The sequence below is a fragment of the Heterodontus francisci genome, chromosome 9 (assembly GCF_036365525.1).
Source record: "Heterodontus francisci isolate sHetFra1 chromosome 9, sHetFra1.hap1, whole genome shotgun sequence".
Taxonomy (NCBI): Eukaryota; Metazoa; Chordata; class Chondrichthyes; order Heterodontiformes; family Heterodontidae; genus Heterodontus; species Heterodontus francisci.
The window spans coordinates 76,426,732-76,452,106 of NC_090379.1; the positions used below are offsets into that span (position 1 = coordinate 76,426,732).

The 25,375-nt window shown below is 40.9% G+C and overlaps 1 protein-coding gene across 4 annotated transcripts in view; it reads left to right on the forward strand.

The window, feature by feature from the left end:
- strn3 (striatin, calmodulin binding protein 3) overlaps positions 1-25,375 on the forward strand; it is a 207,807-nt gene that overhangs the window by 133,207 nt on the left and 49,225 nt on the right. For 3 of the 4 annotated variants that reach the window (XM_068039354.1, XM_068039355.1, XM_068039356.1), the window contains 2 exons: positions 56-196; positions 10,540-10,673. In XM_068039354.1, the coding sequence (XP_067895455.1) occupies positions 56-196; positions 10,540-10,673 (275 nt within the window). The remainder of the gene's footprint in view (positions 1-55; positions 197-10,539; positions 10,674-25,375) is intronic. The other variant, XM_068039357.1, reaches the window with a different exon arrangement.

Genomic DNA, 25,375 nt, shown 5'->3' on the forward strand with positions numbered 1-25,375 from the left:
TACACTACCAAGAATGCTGGATATGTGAACAGTTACTGATGGCTTTCATTTACAGGGGTAAACAGGTCAAAACTTCAGGATATGATTGCAGATCTCAGAGATGATGAGCTGCCTCACATGCCATCTGGAACCATGATTCAGTCTAGGCCAACCTCTTCCAGACTGGCTGATCATGACAGCTCAAGAGCAGAAGAAGGTATAATTAAAATTGTTACTGTATTGCCCTGTTCAGTCAGTATTTCAAGTTAATGCTGGAAATACTTAGTCGGTCTGACAGCATCTGTGGAGAGAGAAACAAAGTTAACACTGCGGGTGGTTGACCAGAACTGGAAAAAAGTTAGCAATGTAATAGAATTAGAATTAGAACATTTCAGCGCAGTACAGGCCCTTCGGCCCTCGATGTTGCGCCGACCTGTGAAACCATCTGACCTACACTATTCCATTTTCATCCATATGTCTATCCAATGACCACTTAAATGCCCTTAAAGTTGGCGAGTCTACTACTGTTGCAGGCGGGGCGTTCCACGCCCTTACTACTCTCTGAGTAAAGAAACTACCTCTGACATCTGTCCTATATCTATCACCCCTCAACTTAAAGCTATGTCCCCTCGTGTTTGTCATCACCATCCGAGGAAAAAGACTCTCACTATCCACCCTATCCAACCCTCTGATTATCTTATATGTCTCTATTAAGTCACCTCTCCTCCTCCTCCTCTCCAACGAAAACAACCTCAAGTCCCTCAGCCTTTCCTCGTAAGACCTTCCCTCCATACCAGGCAACACCCTAGTAAATCTGCTCTGCACCCTTTCCATAGCTTCCACATCCTTCCTATAATGCGGTGACCAGAACTGCACGCAATACTCCAGGTTTTAAGCAAGTACAGAGGCAGGGAAAGGGGAGTGGAGTAAGGAACAAAAGGCAAGGGTAGGGTAGAAAGCTAGAGATATTAAATGACAAAGGGAACGGTAATGAGACAGGTAAAGAAACAAAGATCGGTCTAGAGGACGTGTAAATGAAATCATTGTCAGCAGCTACTGCCTGCAATGGGGGCATTGGTTATGATCTGAAATGGTTGAACTCTTGAGTCCAGAAGGCTGTAAAGTGGCTAATCGAAAGAAGTTCCTTGATCTTCACTGGAACACTGCAGGAGGCCAAGCACATGAGATCAGAGTGGGATGGAGAATTAAAATGACAGGCGCCTGGAGGCTCGGGGTCACGCTCGCAGACCTAAAGAGGTGTTCCGCAAAGTGATCACCCAATCTGAGTTTGGTCTCTCCATTATAGTAGAGACCGCATCATGAGCAATGAATACAGTATGCTAAGTTGAAAGAAGTACAAGTAAATTGTTGCTTCACCTGGAAGGAGCCTTTTAATAAAATATGTGGAATATTATTTGTTCCAGTCCTGCTTCAGTCCCCTCTTCTTCCACTGCATTGATGACTGTATTGGTGCCGTTTCCTGCTCTCGCTCTGAAGTGAAAAACTTCATCAACGTTGCTTCCAATTTCCACCCTTTCCTTGCCTTCACATGGTCCATCTCTGACTCTTCCCTTTCCTGATTCCAATTCTGGGGATAGGCGATTGATCAATATCCACTATAAGCCTTCCAGACTCAACATTGAATTCAACAATTTAGGATCATAACCAGTGCCTCCATTTTTTCGGATAGAAGCTGTTGGTAGTGATTTTGCTTTTCCAGTTTACACCACCTCCAGACCCATCTTTACATGTCCCATTATCATCTCTTTTGTCATTTATTTTCTCCTGCCTTCCACCTTATCACAGACTTTTTTCTTTTGCTCTTTTCCCTTTCCCTGCCTCTGTACTTGCTTAAAAACTGTTATGGCTCTCACTTCCAGTTCTGATGAAAGGTCATCCACCTGAAACATTAACTTTTTTTTCCCTCCACAGATGCTGCCTGACTTGCTGGGTATTAGCAGCATTTTATGTTTTATTACAGATTTCCAGCACCTTTTGTATCACTGTCATATTGATATCATCTCATCCCAACATAACAATCGGCAGCCATATCTATCAGCTCTAATCTGAGTAAGAAAAATGTATACCCTTGTGAGAATCGGCAAAATGAAAAGGTTATAGCCACTTAGTTTATATGACTGGAGCAATGGATCTATGTTTATTGTGAAATAAATGTGTTGACAATATTGTTGTTTCTAACTAAATAATCAAAATTGTAATCAACACTTAAATTCCTGAAGATTTTGTCATGCGGTAATAGAATTTTTCTATTTCATCTTTTTCTTATGTAGAGTAAAATCCATATGTTTCCCTCTGTGATACAGGAAGCCAATAGCAGAATCCTGGAATAGATTTTTGTAATTATGTTGGAAAGGAACTTTAGTTGCCTGAATTGCTATAAACTCTGATTATTTTTTGCATCTTCATAAATGTTTATTATTGTGACTTCATCTTTAATTGCTTTTTATAAGATGCATTTTGTACCTCATGCATTACAAATTCCATTATTTCCAATAATCCCTGCTGGAATGTACCCATGTGAAGGTTGGGCGTGGACCTTGGTGCAATCCCTTCAATGCATACTTGGCCAACATTGATTGACAAGGCTTACGCATGAAGGATGATCACTTCAGTGAGAAACTGAAGGGCAACTGCGCCCTGTGTGGTTATATCTCAGGACGGTCCTCAAGTAAAGGAGAAAAAGTGAGGTTGGGGGGGTGGTGGGATGTGCATTTCCTGTTCATAGAACTTCACTAGTAACATTCCCCCCCAAGCCCCTCCCATCCCTCATCTTCCATCCATTTTGTCAAATAAAGGTGGCCAACTTGTTATAGGCTTCAGAGAACTAAATGTGATAAATGCTCGAGAGCAGTCTTATCAACGGATTGAATTGTGTTCCTGAAAATTTGCTTCCTCCCCTCCAAGTGGACATAGAACCAGAAAGCATCTGCTTTTCATTTCAAGTTCAACTACACAACTTCAATGATTACTTTTGAGGTGTAGTTATAGTTATTTTATAGGCGAGCACTGCTACTGATTTGTGCACAAGTAATGGTGAGGTGAATGACCAGTAAATTTATTTTTGAGGGTGTTGATTGAAGGCAAAATGTTCGTAACGATATCAGGAAAGCTTCCCATGCAAGCCTTCCTGTAGTGCCGTGGAATCTTTTGCATCCACCTGAGAGAGCAGATGGACTCTCAGTTTAATGTTTCAGGCAAAAAAGAAATGCACCTCCAACAACTGTCAGGCTGTGTGTTCAAGCCCTTCAGTAGGGCTTGAGCCAATGGCCTTTCAACTCAAACAACAGAGTACCACTCCTAATCCAAGACTCTCACTTACAGAAATGAACATAGCCATGACCCATGGGTTTTTTTTCAGTCTGTCTTCGTAATTTGATTCTGCTTTGTGACAAATGTTCCTTGTACCTCTGAGTTTCATTGCCACATGGGTCCAATGAATTTTCGTAATCCTAGACTTGTAAAGGCATGAGAAGAAACTTACTAGTTTATGGACAAATAACTAGGATTTGCAAATATCAAAACTGACTTTTAAATATGCTAATTATCTGTGCTTTAGTCATTGTGCAAGAAATTGGTTTTAGACTCTGGCCGCTCTTGAGTATTATTCTTTTGGTAAAGGTGTGACAGTATTCGTTTTCTGACTTCTGCTATCGATATGTGCTTTGCTTTGCTTATGCAGTTTCTGTACAGCACTATCTGCAGATAAAGTATGTATTATAATGATGTAATATTTTCAGAACATTTATTAAGATAGCTTTAAGAATCCTAGTCTGTCTCAAAGAGATTAAATTGCGATGGTTTTTAGGGCCTTGGAATTTTAGTAATATTTTTGCTGGAAGCTTGATGTGAGAAATCTGTTGTTCTGCTGGTCTGGATAGTTCGTCAGTAGAAACTATGACATTGTTTTTGAACTGAGGAAAAATGATCCTTGTGTAGACTTATTTATACATTGTCGATGTTTCAGTGTTATTTTGGTAAATTTACTGATAGAATTTTCATTTGCAAAGTAGATGAAGTGTTTAATATCATATCACAAATCTGAGTAATATGGAATTAAACATACTCCAAACTTACGAACTTGTGGAAGACAACCAAGAAAGAATAACGTGAATTTCACATCTCAGGATGTCCTAAATCATTTAATAGTCCATGAATTACTTTTACAGTATGGTCCCTATTGCTGTGTAAGCAAATGAGAAACCAGATTTTTTCAGAATTAAATCAGAAGTCCCTTATTAAAATAATATATTTACAAGACTTGCCTTAAGATTGTTGTCCCATTGTATTTGGTGACTTTGAAGAGACATATTTAAGATTGCTAGACCATTCATGGTGTTTAAAGCAAGCTTAATTGTTCAGGTGACCATTTGTGTATATTTGCCGGTTTACACAACCACACTTTGTCCAAGTTGCAATTCCGATATGTATTTATGATTTTGAAGACCATACTGAGCCTTTTTAAACAATTTTTCCCCTATGAATGCAAGTAAATGTTTTTCTCAAATAAATGGTTATGCAGGTAATTCTGGGAAATCATTGGGCAACAGTCACATTTCCTTTTCATTTTGAAATTTCTTATTTCCCTTTCTTAATTTTCTCTTCTCTTGTAGAAGTATGGTTCTATAGGCATTGGGAAAACTTCAGGTACCTGATTCAAGTGGCCAGGTCATTCTTCTCATGTGAACTTTACAGTGTGTGCTTGCAGATTGTTATAAATAGTAGGTGTGCACTAGATATCACTCTAAGTCCCTTATGATGAAGATTTTTCCTTTACTGCCCAGTAATACAAAAGCATGACCCAGGAAGTTGAACAACAAAATCTGCATTGTTTGCAGTTAATGCTGTAATCTTACACAGGCATTCGTCCATCTTCTAGAAGATGGATGGATAAACATCTAATAGACGAGGGCAATTGTAAACCAAGAAAATGGTTTATTTTACACAATAAAGGACTATACAGAATACAGCTTCATTGAAACTCAGTCTGATTCCTATTGCTCCTTGTAACATCAAAAGTCAAAAGTAAAAACAAAAAGGTGCAAACGCACCCCCTGATGTGGGTTAATTTCACATTGTAAGTCACTATTTGCAAAATTGACTGGCTGCAATCTTAGAAAGAGAAATCTCTTCCTCTTGACTATTTCCACTCCAAACTTCTGCCCTTGTTCCAACTTGACAGGAAACCAGAGACTTGACTGTTGACACTCGTCCTGCACACTGGGGATTGTAAGCTGATAATGCAATTAGCTGATGTCATTCTAGACATGGGCCCTCGGATAGCCACCACCCGCTAGACTCAAATGAATGATACCATTACAACAATGTGTGAATGCCACTGTAATGTATTAACGAACCCTGTTGCTTCAAACTGATAGGTTATGCACAAAACGCCAATCAATAGTCACCTTGTCCAGTTCCAGTTATTGACTGGATTGTCTCTCTGTTTTCCAAGGTATCCAGTGTGTGTTTTGTGGATTTAACCCCTTATGTGCTGAATTTTACTTAATAGCAATATCTTCAAATAACCTGATTTTTTTTTCCCTGGGCCAAATAGTCAAAAACCTTGAAATGCAAGTATTCAACTGCAAGACATGATCCCAATCCTGCCCTTGTCCAGTGTCCAGGCATACCTGAATCATTGGATAGCAACCAGGGGAAGAAGCCTCCGTAATTTTTCTTGAGGCTAATTGTCGCACCTCCACTGCTACATGGCTAAACCCAGCAGAGATCAGGAACCAACTCTGAAAGCTCTAGGTAGTATTAGTTGGTGCTGTATACAAGTCCCTTATGATGAAGATTTTTCCTCCAATCAGGGAAACAAAGATTTATTTTAATTGCATCAAGCATTTCTTTTTGTCAGGAATTGCAGTATTAGAAATTTTTAAGCTGTCCCTCTCCAAAGATTTTACAGCTGTGTCTCATGAGATTGAATTAAAAACATCCTTTTCACATTCTGGACAAGAGTTACTGGGACCTGCTAAATTTTGAAAATCTGCCCTGTTAAATTGAAAAAGGAATCATCAATCAATTACAAGCTGAAGCATTTACAAATTCTGCATCCATAATAATATGCAGTTTTTGTCTGTCCAGACTCTCTTGATTGGTCAGTTTAAGTGGTGCATCTGTTGGCTTAGGACCTTCCCCCTTTATTCCAGGTGGCTTCTATCAAATGGATCAAAAATTATGTCCAGTACACTGCACCTTAATGTTATAAAATTTCAGAATATTGGTGGGTTTATTTGGGCGATGCTATTTTCGACTGGGACGGAGTTGAGTAGTGGAAATGAATTTTTTTCCTTTAAACTGGATAAGGTGCATGACAAATTTGTAAAAATGTTTCAGGGAAGTGGTTGATAACTGCAATTTAAAAAAAAAAATTCTGTTTATTGCATTAAATTAAACTTCGAGATATGTGAGCGCTGTCCCTATGGGGCGCATTTAGTTTTTGGTGCTGTTTTCGGCTGGGATGGAGGTGAGTAGTGGAAATGTAATTTTTTTTACCAGATTGAGATGTGTGAAACTGTTGTTGAAATGGTGTTACAGGGAAGTGTTGCTAACTATGAGGAGGGGTGGGGAGGAGGGGAGGAAGGAAAGCAAGCTCGCTCCCCAGGGTGAGGTCACACGAGGTGCCAGCTCTGTCTCCCTGGGGTACAGTCAGGTGAGGTGCCAGCTGTTTCCCCCTGTCCTCAGGGTCTAGTCAGATGAGCTTTCCCCCTGCTGACTGTTACATAATCTCCTCTCATCCTCCCAGCAAAGGGGTTTGGGCAGTGAAGCCGAGCGCATGCTGTCCCTGCCTCCAAAAATATATTTGTAAACACAAACTGCAAGTGGTATTTTCTACGTTAATTGTGAAACTGGGGGTGCCCTCCACAATGGCAGTGGTGGAATGGGGGTTTTGATGGAGAAGAAACCAGTGAAAGGTAAGGGGAACCCAACAACAAAGTTACCCTGGCTGCAGGGGTTGTGGGGGGGAGGAGATTGGTGGTCTGGCATGGAAGTGGGCGAGGGGGCCCAGCATGGCAGGGATGGTATTGGAAGAAGGGGTGGGATGGGGATGATTTGAGAGGGATGTAAAGAATGGGATTGGTATGGCATGGGAAAGGATGGTATGGGATGGGGCTTTAAAGAATACTGTTGCAATAAAGATACGAATTTCACCACAAATGCTTTGTGGGCCTCTGCTAGTATATTTGAAAATTCTGTGTTAGATTCTCCCTCAAGCCTGATGTTAGCGAGACTATAAGAAACAAAAAGTTGTATAAGCAATGACCTGGTGTAAGACTTTGCTTTAGCTGGCTGTTAAAATTCCCTAAGCACATGCACTGTTTTGAATAGGCGGTCACGAAATCAAAACCTGCACAAAGATACATAATTTTATATTATATGCGTCATTCAGAGCTGCCTTCCAAACCATGCTTAGAGTTTAAAAAGTAGCTTCAGCCCATTCACCATGCAGTTTCCTACCTTAATGATTTGGGAGGTGATGGCTTAGAAGCAAAGAACAAAGAACAGTACAGCACAGGGACAGGCCATTCGGCCCTCTAAGCCTGCGCCGATCTTGATGCCTGCCTAAACTAGAGGAGCGGGCCAAGTGAACTATACTGTATCGATATCTAGAGTGCTAAGCCTCAAAATGCACTGGTGCTGCTAAAGTATTGATAGCAAAAAATAACACCTCAAATCAAAACTAATGTTTTGTGTGTATATTTAAATCCTGATCAATCTTTTAATTCATTCATAATTGTTATTCATATAAAGAAACATTCATAACTCAGTAGCCTGGTTTCGGTATAGCAGCAATTGTGGGGGAGAGAAAACTCTGCTCAAATGTAGTATTCAGGTTTTTCACTGGGCCACATGAAAGGCATCTGTAGACTGCAAAAAGTTCAGACTTCCTATTCTGGTTTCTACTTGTTAGATGCAGCTTTGAGGTAGGTAGAACTCTAAGCATAGGAAAGCAGTTGCAGATTTAAGGTATACTGTTGTCAACTGGAAAGTTTCTACTGCAAATTAAAATTAGAGATTTTGTCAAATAACAAAATTGAGGTGACGAATTTGTGCCAGGATTTGTTATTTATTATTACCTGCATGAGATTATTTTAATCCACATAGACATGCTGACAGGTGAAGCATTTGAGATCATATTTTCTAAAAGCACTTGCTGCAGAAACCTTTCTGTGTCCTTTAAAGCACCAGATTCTGTTAGGTGGAACAGGCAAGGTTAATAAAGCAATATATCAGTGAGGAATGTGACCCTGGAGAGGTGTAACACGAATTATAGTTCTGAGCCTTTTAATGGCACATGTGGTACACTCTTCTATTCTGTGATTTCTTAGCATGTTCAAACATACTTCCTTAGGTTTTATATAATCACTGGGACTGTTTTCAGACTGCATTTTACTTCTGAATTGATAATTCAGCACCTCGTGCATATCAACTCTCATTTTTATAAGAGGCTGTTCCATGTCCCAGTTGCAGGAAAAGTGCCCATGATTTTGTTAGTTCTCAAAATTGAAATGACAGAGCTGAAATGGAAAATAAGCATTGGTTTTGTTTCTGTCCTCCACTAGAAATGCCTGAAGTTAAGGTTTCTTAGAATAAATTAATTTACTTCATATCTGCTTTGACAGTATTGTATGTGAATATTTGCAATGTTTTGTATAGCTAGGTATTGCAATTAAAAAATATATTTTTGCCAAGTTAACTAAATATTGTCTCCGTATGAGGTATGGCTTGTTCATTACTTAAGGAGCATAGAATTCTTGGAAATAAATCAGAGGAATAATTTGTTGTAAAACAACAGAAATATTAAAGCATTTTGCCTGCATTATTTAGTTAATTCCAAGTGTCTTCATAAATAACCTGTTTGAGTATGTCAGTTTTACCTTAATGCTTGTGCTCTCCCTCCCTCCCCAACTTGAGGTTTCTTCTGAACCTCTTGTGCATTCCTGATTAACAAGGTGATCAGACTGATGACCTGCTGCATAACTGGTAACTGGAATGTGCAAGAGAATGATCTTAATTGACTTGTCCACTGATTTATTTTGCTTTATTTCCTTCTCTCAGATGGAGCATGTATCTTCTGATGAGAATCTCTCTTCCTCCCTCTCTCTCACCCTCCCCTTCTCCACCCAAAGACAGCATAACTGCAGCTACTATGGAATACTCATGGTGTAACTCATATTCCAGCATATTGGTGTACAATGTGCTGTGTCACTGGTATTTAATTTAACAGTTTTATTTGCATAACAGTGGAGAATGGAGAATAATTTAGTCCGTTGTATCAAAAATAGTGGGCAGCCTAACAGTATCTTGAGAATATGAGGAACATTGATTACTTAATATTTTCATTCATGTTTTGAGAGTGCATGGTGGACTGCTAATATTCATTTCATTCACTCAAGTTATAAGTTATTTGCAATAATGATAACAGTTGCGTGATTGGATTTTGAAATTATACATGTCTCCTCCATGTATTGTCTGCTGGAGCAGTACTATTTCACAAACATTCTGGCTGTCCTTTTTTAATATTTTATTTTGAACTGTTGCTTTTTTTTCTTTCGATGTTAGTCCTGCCTTTTCTGTTTGGCTTTCTTCATCTTTTGTTTCACACAGTTATTTCTCCTATATTTCTTTTCCATTTATCTCCATTGGTTTGTTTTTTGGGATAAGGTTAAAAAAGTAAAATTTAAATTTGTCATTGGTAAGGAATGAGCAGTAAGGAAGAATGTTCAACTAAGAAGGGAGAGCACAAAATCCTTGGAAAAAGCTTTAGCTTTTGCAGAGTGTAATGAATGTATTCTGGGGGAGGGGAAGAGAAACCTCAAATGTTGAAATGTAAAAATGGACATCAGTAAGAAAAAATACATTACATGAAAGATTCGCAGAATTGTTGAAACCTCTTTGTGTTTTTCTTGTATATGACTTCATATTATAATTGTTACACATATCGTTTGAATCATAGAATGATTATAGCACAGAAGAAGGCTGTTCGGCCCATCGTGTCCGTGCCTGCACTCTAAGAACAAGTCAGCTAGTCCCACGACACCTTTTGCCATAGCCCTGCAATTTTTTTCTCTTTAGTTAATTATTCAGTTCCCTTTTTGTAAACTGCGATTGAATCTGCCAGGTTGCTTACAAGAAAATGTGCATTTTTGGGGTATTGGTTTGATTTCCCCTTTTTCTGGTATTTTTCTCCTTTTTTTTCTTGTATTCCTGGCCCAATTTAAGAGTAGAAAACCTACCTCCAAAACTTATTCAATATTTCTCTAAAATTGGCTGTTGAATGTGTGTCAGATTGGTCTTTGTGTCTTCTATTGCTGCTTGTGAGATGCCTGGACTCCTTGTGGCTCTGGTAGAGTGAAAACTTAATATCAGTTTGCCTGATGGTTGAGAAACTAATACATGGGAAAAGCAGATCAGTGTTATGTTTCCCTTCTACTAAACGCATACTATATCAAAAATTCCTTGCATGTTCTGCAAATTCTTTACATTTTTGATTTATTTATTTGATACGAAATATATGTTTTTTTAATACAGCTGAGCCACTGACATTTCCCCCTGGAACTGGCAAGTCATTTATTATGGGTCCAGATGATGTGCTGGAAAGTGTTTTGGGCCTTGGTGACCTTGCAGACTTGACGGTAGCAAATGATGCAGACTTCAGTTATGATGTAAGTATGTTAACTAATGTTACTTAAATGGATTCTAATTTTGCAATTTTTAAAAATTTAAACAGCAATAAATATTTTGCAACCAGTTCTTATTCCTAGTGATAAAATAAGGATCAGAAGCAGTCCATTTCAAAGACTGATTAAAAATAGCACTAATATAAATCACCCATTGTGTCTGCCACTTTCTGTTAGCGTGTTTAGATGTGTTACAGTATAAAGAAGCATAGAAAGAATTAACTTGCATTTATATCAAGCCTCTAAACAGCCAATTAAGTTCTTCTAACGTGTTGTAATACAGGGAAGCTAGTCAACTGGTTTGCACATTGCAAGGTCTCATGAACAGCAGTGAAATCGAGAATCTATTTTTGGGCAATTTGGATGAGGAATAAATGTTAAACTGGACACCTGGAGAGCACCCCTGCTGCTCTTCAAATAGTGCATGTGATCTTTTACGGGCAGACAGGATGTCAGTTGTCTTATCAGACAATGCAGTGCTTTCTCCGTACTGGACTGAGCTGTCAGCCTAGATTATGCACTCAAATTTGTGGGGGGGGGGTGGGTACGGGGGTTTGAACCCATGGCCTTCTGACTCAGAGGTGAGTGCCGCCACCAAGCCAAGGCTGAAACCTCTAAAGTGTAACTTTAAAGTCAGGGCAGAGATGAAATGTTCTTAGCCTTATTAAAGATGCACCATTCCATAATTTAAAAATTTTCTTTTGTTGTAATGATGGATAAGTGGAAATGTATTTTAGTGTTCTTGTGGCAGTTTTTCTTTGTTCCAGGTACTGCCAATCAGTCAAGAATTATAGCTGAAGAGTAGTAGTGATTGTACAAAATTGGGCTACTTTTTTGCAATCCCCGCAACATTTTTTAAAATTGCTTCAGTTATGCATGGAGTTTGTTGTGATTTGTTTGTGTGCAAATGTATCTGTAGGACTTGAGCGTCTTGTCTGTTGTTCGCAATATTGTGAATTCACAGTATTTCACTCGACTGTAATTGGCAGGTGTCGAATTTGCTTCCCTACTTGTAAACAAATTCAGCCTGTTGCACTTACACATCTCTCCTAACCAAACTGGGGCAGATCTTTGATTTAGTAGCCTGGCCAGCTGCCTTGTTACCTGAGAATGATGTGACATCAAGCCATAGGATTTCAAAAGAAAATGATTGCATTACTACTGCAATTGTTCCTGTAAACTTTTTTATTTTGCTTGAAAATTATTTTGCAGCAATACATCATGGAAATTGATCACATTGTTCCTAAAGCAGATGATTTAGTGAAGCAATAACTAAAAAGTAAACTATGACCACAGCTTTTGGAGCACAGTTGAAGAGGAACAAAAAGTTTGTGAAAGGAAGCCACATGCCTTTAATGTCTACAGAAATGTTTGCTTTAAAATTTCTGTTACGACCAGTTGAGGAAGAGGTCTAGGGTTCCCTTTCAGCCTTCACCTGGTCTTATGGTTACAGGGTTTAATTTTAAACACACCGTGTTTTTAGCTCCCCCTTGGTGAATCCTTGGTCACCGCTTTCCAATTATGAGGCAAAGAAACCAGCACAACAGCTTTTCGTTGGGGCCCAGTATTCTTCTCAAACCTTGTTCACTGCAGGAGACTTTTCTCTCTTGGGGTTCATGTGTCTTCAGTGGATTCAGAGGCTTGTGAGAAAGAGATGGGAACAGACAGGAGAGGCTGTGGCGAGCCAGCCAGGAGAGGTCTTTTCAATCCAGGAGCAAACCGCTTTCTGCAGACACTCGATTCAGAAAAAACCCCAGACTGCCAAGCAGGTAATCATGTGCCTAACTTGTTTGACTACGTCAGTTTGTGGATTGTATTGGAGCAGGGGATAGCTCCTTTGTTCCACGCACTGTCTGTTAATATGCAAAAATGTCTTTCTAGCCAGGAGCCTGGCAACCCCTTGTCAGAGGCCTTCTCCTCTACCCAGCAACAATTTGAAATTTAATGTCCATGTGGTGAAATTAATGTGCCTCATTCTTGGCAGGTGGGGGCCTGCATGACACACCCAGGGGAATGAAATGCCTTTTGAGAAAAGCGCATTTCATTAAAAGGGTTGAGGGAAAATATAAGACACAGAAAACCATGCATTTCTCTCATTCATTCCCATTCATTCATGAATCCTTCAGGGGGTGGGTGGTTCCCGTTTTCTCTGAGTTTAGGGGCGGATTCTTTGTTAATCTCCCCTTTGTTCTCTGGGACACTCCTGCCTGCAGGTATGTGTGCAGACTCGACTCTTCTCCCCTATGGCACTTCGACCAGGAGAGGCATCACCCCCACGGTTTCTCTGCCCCTTGAGGTCGGTCTTTGTCTCTGCAGATTCCTGTAAATGCTGTTAGGAACTCTGGTGGGGTGTTTCTTGTGTCTGCATTTATGTAGGAGGATGTGGGGTCTAACTTTTCGCATTTTTCGGGGTTGGCTAACCGGATAGTAGGGATTTTCATCCGGTATTCCTCCTGGACTTCCTTTAACCTGTCCTCTTAGTCACTTTTTCCCCTTTCCTGTCTAACCTTTTGCCAGCCGTGAGCCTGCCTGTCCACTTTTGTTCTCGGCAGGAGTCCTTTACAGTTCACCAGCCCTCTGCTGGAGAGTGTTCCTAACACCGTTACAAGACTTAGGGGTGCAGGCTTCACTGTAGGTTGGGGTTTCCACTCCACCTGGCACATGTGGCAACTCTTGCAGTGCTCCACCACATCTTTGTGGAGTTTTGGCCAGTCAAACTGCTGTCTTATGGGGGCTTTGGTCTTTCGTATACCGGCATGTACAGCCACTGTAGTCTCGTGGGCCCTTCTTAATATTCTCCCTGGTACCTCTGCGGCACCACTAACTGGTGAACTACTGTCCACTCCTTGCTCTCAGGTCTGAGAGGAGAACTCCATTTCCTCATCAGTACCTCATTCTTTAAATAGTAGCAATCAGGGACTCCCTCTGCTTCACTTTCAGACTGGGCAGCCTGTGCTAACTCTCGCAATACTGGGTCGGCACGCTGATCCTCAGCTAGGGAAAATACATTTAATTAATTCCTCGGGACTCCTAACTTTCCAAAGAAAGTCTCGGATAGGCAGACCTCATGGTCATCTACTTGCAGTGCCAATTCAGTCTCCTCTGGGGGAGCTGGTTTGATCATGGCCTGATCCACTACACATTCAGGATACTGCAGGGGTCCGTCTCCCGCCACTGCTCTGTCTCTCTGACCTCCTGCGGTCTGTCTTTCACTACTGGAGGGGGCTACCACCTTCACCACCAAACCCCCCCCACCGCCAGATCATTACCTAGGAGCAGGTCAACCCTGTCCACAGGCAAACTAGGGACAATCCCTACGGTCACCGGTCCCGAAACTAGGTCGCACTCCAGGTGCAAAGGTACAGGCATACTCTGCCCTCCAATACCATTCACCACCATTTTGGTATTCACTGCACTCTCTTGGGGAAAGGACTGGCCTTTTCCCAGGAAAAGGGATCTTGTGGCCCCTGTGTCCCTGAGAATTATTATGGGCTTGCTGACCCCACTCAAGGGGTATGGGATTACTTACCCTTCGGGTACAAAACCCTGATAACCTTCAGGAATCCTATTAAATTTTCCCGCACTTGCCATAGTAAGTTTCCTGGGTCTCACTCTTACTGCTGTTAAAGCCACAGCTAATGCTGCTCTGCTTTCCATTAGGTTATCTTCACTGAGCGAGTGTGCCCTGATCAACCTTACCGCTTTTCCCTTTGTTGCCAGCAGTCAGCTTTTAAATGCCCTGCCTTATTACAAAGGAAGCACACAGGTTTCTGGTTCTCACTGTTGCTCACAGCACCTTCCTTTTTGGCTGGAGGATGGCCCCCTGTGTTTCCTGCTTCTCTTTCTCTCCCAGGACTGCCTGGGCTCCTATCACCTTCCCACCCTTTGTCCTTTTTGGATTTGTGGTGGTGATTAGGAAAGGTTCTCCTCGGGAAACCGACTTATAAATTAAAGCAAACTCATCAGTCAGAACGGCTGCTTGCTGGGCTCTCTGAACCCACTGCTCCTCTACATGGGTTTTTATGGAGAGTGCAAGAGATTTTTAAAATTCCTCTAATAGAACTACTTCCCTGAGATTCTCGTAGCTGATCTGTACTTTAAGAGCCCCAGCCGCTGGTCAAATGCCAGCTGCTTACTTCTTTCAAACTCCAGATAAGTTTGATTACCTTGCTTCTTGAAGCTTCTAAACTTTTGGTGATAGACTTTGGGTACTAATTCATATGCCCTGAGGATAGCATTTTTTGTCAGTTCATAATTTGATGAACTCTCATCTGGCAACAGGGAATAAACCTCATGGGCTTTTCCAGTTAGCTTGCTTTGTAGTAAAAGAGACCAGGTCTCAGCTGGCCATTTTAGCTGCCTTGCCAGTTTCTCAAAGGACACGAAAAACGCTTCCACATCTTCCTCATTGAATTTTGAAATTCTAGCTGAGCTAGTTTTAACAATTTTGTACCCAGCCCTGAATTACGCTCCTCCATATTGGCCATGCTTTCACTGGGGTTACTCAGTTACCCCCTAGTTAACTCAAGTCGCTTCAGCTTTCTTTCTTCGCATTCTTCATGGAATATTCCTTGCTTTCTCTCTCTCTTGCTTTCTATCCTTTCTCCTTTTCTTTCTCCTGTCTTTCATTTTCTTCACGTTCCTTCTGGGCGTCTCTCTCTCCCTCTCCTGTCTATTTCAGTTTCCTTTGTTCCAATTGTATCTTTGCTCACAATACCCTGTCGGAGTCTGTTTCTAACCCTTTTTCTGCCTCTTCAGATTCAAGGGAAAAATGGTTGGCCACTAGTCTTAGGAGTTCAGACTTCCTAGCCTTGCCAAGTACAGTGATCCCACACTGCTCAGCCATTTTCCTGAACTCCTCCATAGACAGTGTTTTTAACTTAGCCCGTTACTTCACCCTGGCTTGGGGAGCGACTGGCTTCAGTTGCAGACATGTTAGTATTCTAGCACACACAACCACAAGAAAACCTGTATTGAAAATTTGCATTTTTTTTTCATTGGGAACAATTTGGCTTCCCACTTCCAATTTCTCTCATTTTTCTGTGGGTCAATCCCGGACGAGCCCACAAATTTCTGTTAAGACCAGGTGAGAAAGAGGTCTAGGGTTCACTTTCAGCCTTCACCTGGTCTTACTGTAACAAGGTTTCATTTTAAACACACTGTTTTTAGCTCCCCTTGGTGAATCCTTGTTCACTGTGTTCCAATTTTCAAGCAAAGAAACCAACACAACAGGTTTTCTCAGGTTTCAAGACGAAAAGTGAAATTTTATTAAACTTAAACTCTAATTCGGTTAACACCTACGGATGCATGCCATGCCCACACTAGCATGCATACGTGATACGCACATGCAGATAGAGACAGAAAAGAGTAAAAAAATAAAGTGGAAAGGTTTGAGGCAATATCTGAAGAGTTTTTGTTATGGTTCTTTGAGCTCAGTGCAGAGTCATTGATTGTAGATAGATCTTGCTTTTCGTTGGGGCCCAGTATTCTTCTTAAACCTTGTTTGCTGTAAGACACTTTTCTCTCTTGGGGTTCATGTGTCTTCAGTGAATCCAGAGGCTTGTGAGAAAGAGAAGGGAGCAGACAGGAGGCTGTGGCGATCCAGTCAGGAGAGGTCTTTTCAATCCAGGAGCAAACAGCTTTCTGCAGACTCTCAGTTCAAACTCTACAATTCAGGAAAAAACCCTGACTGCCAAGCAGGTTCGTCATGTGACTAACTGGTTTGACCACGTCTGTTTGTGGATTGTCTTGGAGCAGGGGATAGATCCTTTGTTCCATGCACTATCTGTTGATATGAAAAAATGTCTTTCCAGCCAGGGGCCTGGCAACCCCTTGTCAAAGGCCTTCTCTTCTTCCCAGCAACAATTTGAAATTTAACGTCCATGTAGCGAAATTACTGTGCCTCATTCTTGGCAGGTAGGGGCTTGCATTACAACAAGTAGGAATAACAGTCTGTTCAAATTTTACCCATGTACAGGAGAGGGATTGCAGAATTTTTCTTCAATTGAACTTTTGGGTAACGTATTGTAGCATTTTATCTGCCTTTGTAAAGAATAGCCCTCACTTGCGAGGCACGTATGCAGTTCTCCATGTATGACCAATTTTCTAATGTCAGTGATGATTTTTTTCTCTGCTGCCTTGCTGCAACTACATGAATGTGTCCTGGGAATTTCTCAGTTTTCTTTTTCTTCTATCTTTCACAATTAATTCAGTTATTAATGTGGTAGGATATATTTTTCTTGTAATTATTAGTACTATTTTTGATTTTGTTATAGTTTTCTTCAGGTGCACATTGTTTCCTCACCATCGTAACTCATGCTTCAGTACAACTATTCCTGTCATAAAATCAGAAACATCTGTTTCTGTCTACCACCTTCGAGAAATTTGAAAACTGCTGCCTTCAGCAAGAGTGCTTGTGGCAAGCATCTGCAACTTTTCATTATTTCCTTCTGCATTACTTCTGAATTGAGCAAATGCAATGTTTTTAAATTGTCAGTGGCACTTTTGAATGTTACAGACTTGCTGTTGATTTATCACAAAATCTTTACTATTTGACATATCTTCCAATTTGCATATTGCTGCCAGTTTTCACTCGTGAGATTCATGTAAAACTCTTAGTTGAAAGAATTGACATGCAATTTCTCTTTACTGTCAAGGTCAACCATTGGCATTGAGGTGTCAGTGCTATGGATCTAAATTGTGTTCTTGGGTGAACAGTATTGAAAATCAGCTGTGAACTTTGATTATCGATGTCTGATAGCAGCAGATGCTCCAGACATGCTGTCGTTTACTTGTGTTCATTTACCAAATAATTCCAGGAACCTGCTCATGCAGTTTGCTAGTCCTGCAATATTTTTCATAATATGCCTTCTATTTGCTCTTTGTTAGCTCCTAAACTAGAAATGCTACCAGAGCCAGGACATGAATAAAACATGTCCATAACCAATTGATTTCCAAGTACTGAGCTATTGAGGATCTCCCAATTGCAATATGATTTTTTCCCCCACCAGAGTGCAAGTAAGAGGCATGTGGAAAATCTACTCTGGTAGTTACTTTCAGATAGGAATTTTTCATTTACCAGCCCTATATAATCATGTTGCCAATGATGATTAAATTAGCCACACTGATGATATAAGTTCAAATTCAACCATGGCAGCAAGAAGTAAAATTAAATTCAATAAAGGGCGGCACAGTGGCGCAGTGGTTAGCACCGCAGCCTCACAGCTCCAGGGACCCGGGTTCGATTCTGGGTACTGCCTGTGCGGAGTTTGCAAGTTCTCCCTGTGTCTGCGTGGGTTTCCTCCGGGTGCTCCGGTTTCCTCCCACACGCCAAAGACTTGCAGGTTGATAGGTTAATTGGCCATTACAAATTGCCCCTAGTATAGGTAGGTGGTAGGGAAATATATAGGGACTGGTGGGGATGTGGTAGGAATATGGGATTAGTGTAGGATTAATATAAATGGGTGGTTGATGGTCGGCACAGACTCGGTGGGCCGAAGGGCCTGTTTCAGTGCTGTATCTCTAAACTAAACTAAACTAAATCTATTAATTTTTAGGTAGACGACAGAAGAAATGGCTATGAAATTTGCCAGATGGTTGGAAAAGCCCAACTTGTTCACTAATGTTCTCCAGGTAATAGAACCTGCCACCCCAAACCAGTCTAGCCTACATGTCATAGAGTTATTTACGGCGCAGAAGGAGGCCATTCGGCCCATCAAGTCCATGTCAGCTCCCCACAAAGCTATGCAGTTAGTCCCACTCCCTGGCTCAATCCCCGTAGTCCTGCAAGTCTCTTTCTCTCGGGTGGCCATCCAACTTCCTCTTGAAGTCATTGATCATCTCTGCTTCCACTACCCTTGTGGGCAGCGAGTTCCAGGTCATTACCACCCGCTGTGTAAAAAAAAAAGTGCTTCTCCCTGCATCTTTTGCCCAACTCTTTCAATCTGTGTCCCCTTGTCCCATTCGTTAATGGGAACAGTTTTTCCTTGTCTGACTTAATCTGTCATAATCTTGTACACTTCTATTATATCTCCCCTCAATCTCCTTTGTTCTAAGGAGAACAAATCCAGCTTTTCCAACCTAACCTTGTAAGTAAAATTCTCCATCCCTGGCGTCATTGTGCTAAATCTCCTCTGCACCCTCTCAAGGGCATTCACATCCTTCCTGAAGTGTGGTGACCAGAACTGGACACAATCCTTAATTTGGGGGCCTAACCAGAGCTTTATAAAGGTTCAGCATAACTTCCTTGCTTTCGTACTCCATGCCTCTATTTATAAAGCCCAAGATCCCATATGCTTTAACCACTCTCTCAATATGTCCTGCCACTTTCAAAGATCGATGCACATGCACTCCCAGATCCCTCTGTTCCTGCACACTGTTTAGAACTGTGACATCAATCCCATAATATATAGTTTACACTTACTGCCCTCTGAAGTGTCCCAACAAGCCACTCAATTGTAAAAACACTTAATTGTAAAAACAATTGGTACATTCGGCTAAACATCATCTTGAGGCAACTAGGGATAGACAATAAATGCATCATAGCTTTTTTCCACAGCTGAAAAACAAATTAAATGATAAATGTGGAAGGTACAGCAGCATGGAAATAAAGCTGCAAGCTATGACTTAAAAATAACTTGTTGGCCAGACAGTAAATTGAACATACATTAAAGCATTGAGAGCCTGGGGCATTAAGTGGGAACTGGTTTTTGAAGTAGTTCTACAATGTAAATAAACCATTGTTGTCTCTTACTGTGGTCTCCTTTCAAATGGAGGACACATTCTTCCAGCATGAGACTTACCCATAGTGGAAAATGCCCGCTTAAACATCTGTGGCTTTAGTAATGCACCAGACTTCTAAAGGGACAATTTTCTAGTGGATCTTGCCATTTGAGTGATGGACACTGAGGGAGGACTGCATTGTCAGAGAGGCTGTCTTTTGGATCAGACGTTAAAACTGAGGCGCTCTCTACTGGTTCAAAATAGATATAAATGATCACAAAATACACTTCAGAATAGAGCAGGGGTATTTTTCTAATATTCAGGCCAACATTTATCCTTTGTGACACCACCAAAATAATTTAATTGTTTGTTTATCTCCTTGCTGTTTGTGGGAATTTGTACACAAATTGGCATCAGTGTTTGCAGGAACAGAGGGACCTGGGGGTATATGTGCACAAATGGTTGAAGGTGGCAGGGGAGGTTGAGAAAGCAGTTAATAAGACATATATATATAAAAGAGGCATAGAGTACAAAATCAAGGAATTAATGGTGAACTTTTATACAACACTGGTTTGGCCTGAACAGGAGTATTGTGTTCAATTCTGGGCACCACACTTTGGGAAAGATTTGAAGATGTTACAGAGGGTGAAGAAAAGATTTGAGAATGGTTCTGGGGATGAGAGACTTCAGTTATGTGGATAGATTGGTGAAGCTAGAGCTGTTCATAGAATCATAGAAAGTTTACAGCACAGAAAGAGGCCACTTGGCCCATCGTGTCTGTACTGGCTGGAAAAAGCCACCCAGCCTAATCCCACTTTCCAGCATTTGATCCGTAGCCCTGCACGTTGTGGCACTTCAGGTGCACATCCAGGCACCTTTTAAATGAGATGAAGTTTTCTGCCTCTACCACCCTTTCAGGCAATGAGTTCCAGACCCCCACCACCATCTGGGTAAAAACATTTTTCCTCATCTCCCCTCTAATCCTTCTACCGACCACTTTAAATCTATACCCCTCATCACTGACGTCCCTGCTAAGGTAAATGGGCCCTTCCCGTCCACTTTATCAAAGCCCTTCACAATTTTGACATCTCAATCAAATCTCCCTTCAGCCTGCTCTGTTCCCGGGAGACCAACCCCAGCCTATCCAATCTTTCCCCATAGCTGCATTTTTCCAGTCCTGGCAACATCCTCGTAAATCTCCTCTGTACCCTCTCTAGTGCAATTACATCCTTTCTGTAATGAGGTGACCAGAACTGCACACAGTACTCAAGTTGTGGCTTCACTACTGTTTTATCTAGGTCCAGCATAACCTCCCTACTCTTATATTCTGTGTCTCGGCTTATAAAGGAAAGGATTCCATATGCCTTCTTAACCACCTTATTGACCTGTCCTGCTACCTTCAGAGATCTGTGGAACTATACTCCAAGGTCCCACACTTCCTCTACAGCCCTCCATCATCTCCGATTTATTGTGCATTCCTTTGCCTTGTTTGACTTCCCCAAATGCATCACCTCACACTTCTCTGGGTTAAATTCCATTTGCCGCTTTTCTGCCCATCTGACTAGTCCATTGATATCTTCCTGCAGTCTAAAGCTATCCTCCTCGCTATCTACCACACGCCCAATTTTTCTGTCGTCTGCAAACTTCTTGATCATTCCCCCTACATTTACGTCCAAATCGTTAATATGTGCCACAAAAAGCAGGGGACCCAGTACTGAGCCCTGCGAAACCCCATTGGAAACACCCATCAACAATTGTCCTTTGTTTCTTGGCACTGAGCCAATTTTGTATCCAGCTTGCTACATTTTGCTGGATCCCATGGGCTTTTATTTTTAAGCAGTCTGCCATGTGGGACTTTATCAAAAGCCTTGCCTTGTTAAAATCCATATTGACCACATCAACTGCACTACCCTCATCAACCCTCCTTGTTACTTCCTCAAAAAATTCAGTCGTTAGTCAGACACGACCTTCCCTTAACAAATTCATGCTGACTATTCTTGATGAATGTGCCTTTCTAAGTGACAGTTTATCCTGTCTCTCAGAATTGATACCAATAATTTACCCACAACCGAGGTTAGACCAACTGGCCTGTAATTATTCTGTCTATCCTTCGTTCCCTTTTTAAACAAAGGTACAACATTAGTAGACCTCCAATCCTCTGGCACCACATGTGTATCCAGTGAGGATTCGAAAATGATGGTCAGACCTTCTGCTATTTCCTCCCTGGCTTCTTTTAACCGCCTCCTTAGAGAAGAGAACATTGAGAGGAGATTTGTTAGAGATGTTCAAAATTATGAGAGGTTTGAACAGAGTAGATGGGGGAAAATTGTTCCCATTGACAGAAGTGCTGAGAAGCAAAGGACACTGATTTAAGGTGAATGGCAAGAGAACCAGAAGCGACATGCGGAAAACCTTTTTTACACAGTGAGTAGTTAGGATCTGGAATGCACTGCCTGAGAGTGTGGTGGAGGCAGATTCAATCATGGCTTTCAAAATGCAATTGGATAATTATCTGAAGAGAAAATATTTGCAGGGCTACAGGAAAAAGGCAGGGGAGTGGGAGTAGCTAAGTAGCTGTTACAGACACAATGGGCCAAATGGCCTCCTTATATGCTGTAACCATTCAGTGATTCTATTCTGTAACATTAACTATTGTTCAAAATAATTTATTGATTGAGTTGCTTCGGGACTTCCTGAGGACATGAAAGGTGCTATATGAATGCATTTTTTTTTAATGTTATCCAGTCTCCACATAGAATGAGGAATATTTTGATAAATAAGCTACACTTTACTGTAACTCACCTGGTAGGAAATGTGTATTAATGTTTGGTTCAGCCATTAATCTTTCCACATTTATCATAACTCCAGTAGTTATGCTTAAAAATATATATGATTGTGTCAATCCATAGAGGGACTCTTTGAGCAATTATATTGCTTGATCATACTGTTAAAGAATTTTGCAGTATAGCTAATCCCTATCATATTGCAATAGTAAAAACCCATCGGTAGCTTCTAGCAAAGTTTAACCTAATGGAAGGTTTTGCATCAAATCTTTACTTTTCGTTTCAGGTTTTTTTTGCTTTAGATCAAAACTTTATCTTTCCAGCTGTTTGAAAATTATGTTTACTGGGAAGTAGAAAATAATTCATGTTGTAATCTAAGGGTTAAAATCCATGAGTCATTAAGTTGAACTGAGTTGCAGTTATTTGCATGAAGACCTCATGAATACATTGCAATGCATTGACCATCCCATGCTATCATATTTAAGCCCTGAAAAGAGTGTTTAGATTTGTCAGTATTTCTAATTCAGTATAAGCTATGATCAAGGTGAGACAAGGTGATTAAAATTCTAGTATAATTTGTCATATGAAAACTGTAACTCTGTATCTTTTAGTACATGTTGATTAGATGCTGAAAAATAGGGCAGCAAAATATTGTATATAATTGAAGCTAAACATTTGATCAGTATTTCTTCTTTGTGTTATTGCAATGCCAAAGATAGTATGAATTTTGAATAGTCCAATTAGCAGTTGAGAGAGTTGTATTGTAAATTGGGGCACCTTTTTCCAACATGCTTTAAAGTTATGGAATGTAAAATACAAGAGTCCATGCTACTTTTTTCATTGTCATTTGCCACACTTGCAAATACTTTCATTCAGGTTGTTTTACAGTTTTTCACATTTAGGCAGCGTTTCTGCTCAGTATGATCAAGGCCTTGGTTTGTAGAGGAAGCACAGGACCCCGGGCAGAGAGAAATGGCTCATCTCACTCATTGGCCGTTGGGTTGGAATGGGACTTGGTAATTGAGAGACATGAGGGTTTTGGTCCAGTCAGAGATGGGTCTAAGCATCCCATCAGCTGCAGGACCTTGAGGTAAGCCTGCAGGAAAGGCTTGTGGTTTTCTAACTGCAGGCACAATCTACTCAACATTTGCCGATATCCAACAAGTTCTTCACCTGTATGTTAACTATGGAGGGTGTTGGGTTGAACCACAGCTGAAGGATGCACAGTCTTGTTGCCTGGGATGAAAACCAGATGAGCCCAAGCCCAGTAAGCCAAGTAGTCATAGCATTAGATCTAGTGAGATGATATGGTTGCTACGAGGGGAGTATCAGGACCAGAATGTGTGCTGCAATATGCTCTTAAGACTACTGTCTCATAGGGTTGAGGCACTTAGAGTTTCTGTGGGAAAAGGTATGCGTGTTAGAGAATTTGGAACTCGTCTACTGCTGTAGGTAAAGGTCTTCAGGTGCAGCTTCAGTATCTCCCTATATTATAGGGCAGCACAGTGGTGCAGTGGTTAGCACCGCAGCCTCACAGCTCCAGCGACCCGGCTTCAATTCTGGGTACTGCCTGTGTGGAGTTTGCAAGTTCTCCCTGTGTCTGTGTGGGTTTTCTCCGGGTGCTCCGGTTTCCTCCCACAGCCAAAAGACTTTTAGGTTGGTAGGTAAATTGGCCATTATAAATTGCCCCTAGTATAGGTAGGTGGTAGGGAAATATAGGGACAGGTGGGGCTGTGGTAGGAATATGGGGTAGTGTAGGATTAGTATAAATGGGTGGTTGATGGTCGGCACAGACTCGGTGGGCCGAATGGGCCTGTTTCAGTGCTGTATCTCTAAATAAAAATAAAAAAACCTCCTTAGAAATGGATGACTCAGGTCACATTCCAGCACTTAGATAGGCTAAATTAGGGTACTTGCAAGATTGCAACTGTGATTATCTCCTGTGCATGGGGAAGCAAAAGTTCTTTCAGACCAAGTAACTTTAATACAGGTCACTGAATTATTTGTGTGTCACTCTAGACTGATTATCAATACTGCACTATAGGAATGATAATATGGCGATAATCATTGTCCGTCTATGTTACAAATTCTATTTTAATTTGAATACAGAATATAGAGTAAGAAAATTGCTCTTTTCAGAGCTAGCTTCCATGGCTTTTTTTAAGCTAATATCCAATTATAGTGCTCATAGTGAGGTAATAAGTAAATGATGTTACTTTACGTATTGCAGGCAGATAAAATAAATTCATTTCACATGGCACCAGTAAATGAATAAGTAAACCTCTACATATAACATGGGGGAACAGCTCTTTATCTTCACTGTTCTTGTCCTTCTGTTTAAGGTGTGGGTTTTCATTGCGAGGACCAAGAAATGTACAAAACTTAAGAGAATACTGAACTAATTTGTGTCTTGCCTTCTTTACCAAGTAGCTCTGCAACAGCACTTAATATTAAATTATGAGGGCAGGATCCATAAATGTAGCTTGTATTCCCTTGAGTTTAGACAGTTGTAATCTAATCAAAGTGTTTGAAATGGTAACGCAATTCAATTGTGTAAATAAAGAGAAGCTGTTTCCTCTGGTGCTGGATTCAGAACAAGAAGGCATGCACTAGACCATTGAGGGGTGAAATGAGGAAGCAGCTTTTGACAAAGTGTAGTGGAAATCTGCGACTCGTTCCCAAGAAAGCTGTGGATGGTGGGTCAATTGAAATTTTCAGGACTATGAACAATAGGTTTTCAAAATAAAAACTGAAAATGTTAGAAATACTCATCAGGTCAGGCAGCATCTGTGAAGAAAGAAGCAGACTTAACATTTCAGGCCAGTGACCTTTCATTGGAACTGGAGAATGTTGGAGATGTAATAGGTTTTAAATAAGTAAAGGGGAGAGGAAAGCAAAAAAAGAGAGAGTCTGTGATCGGGTGGATGGCAGGAGAGATTAAATGACAAAAGGGATTAGTATGCAAGGCAAAAACAAGTGGTGAGGTCTCTGCTCAAGGAAAAAGCAGAGGGCTGTCTTGGGGGAACAGAGATATCGAGGGACTGGACATCGCTGATGAAAAGTCAAGAGATACATCAAGGTATCCAGGGGTATGGAGCACAAGCAGGTAAATTGAGTTGTGCTACAGATGAATTAATAATCTAATTAAATGGCAGAACAGGTTCGAGGAGCTGAATGGCCTAC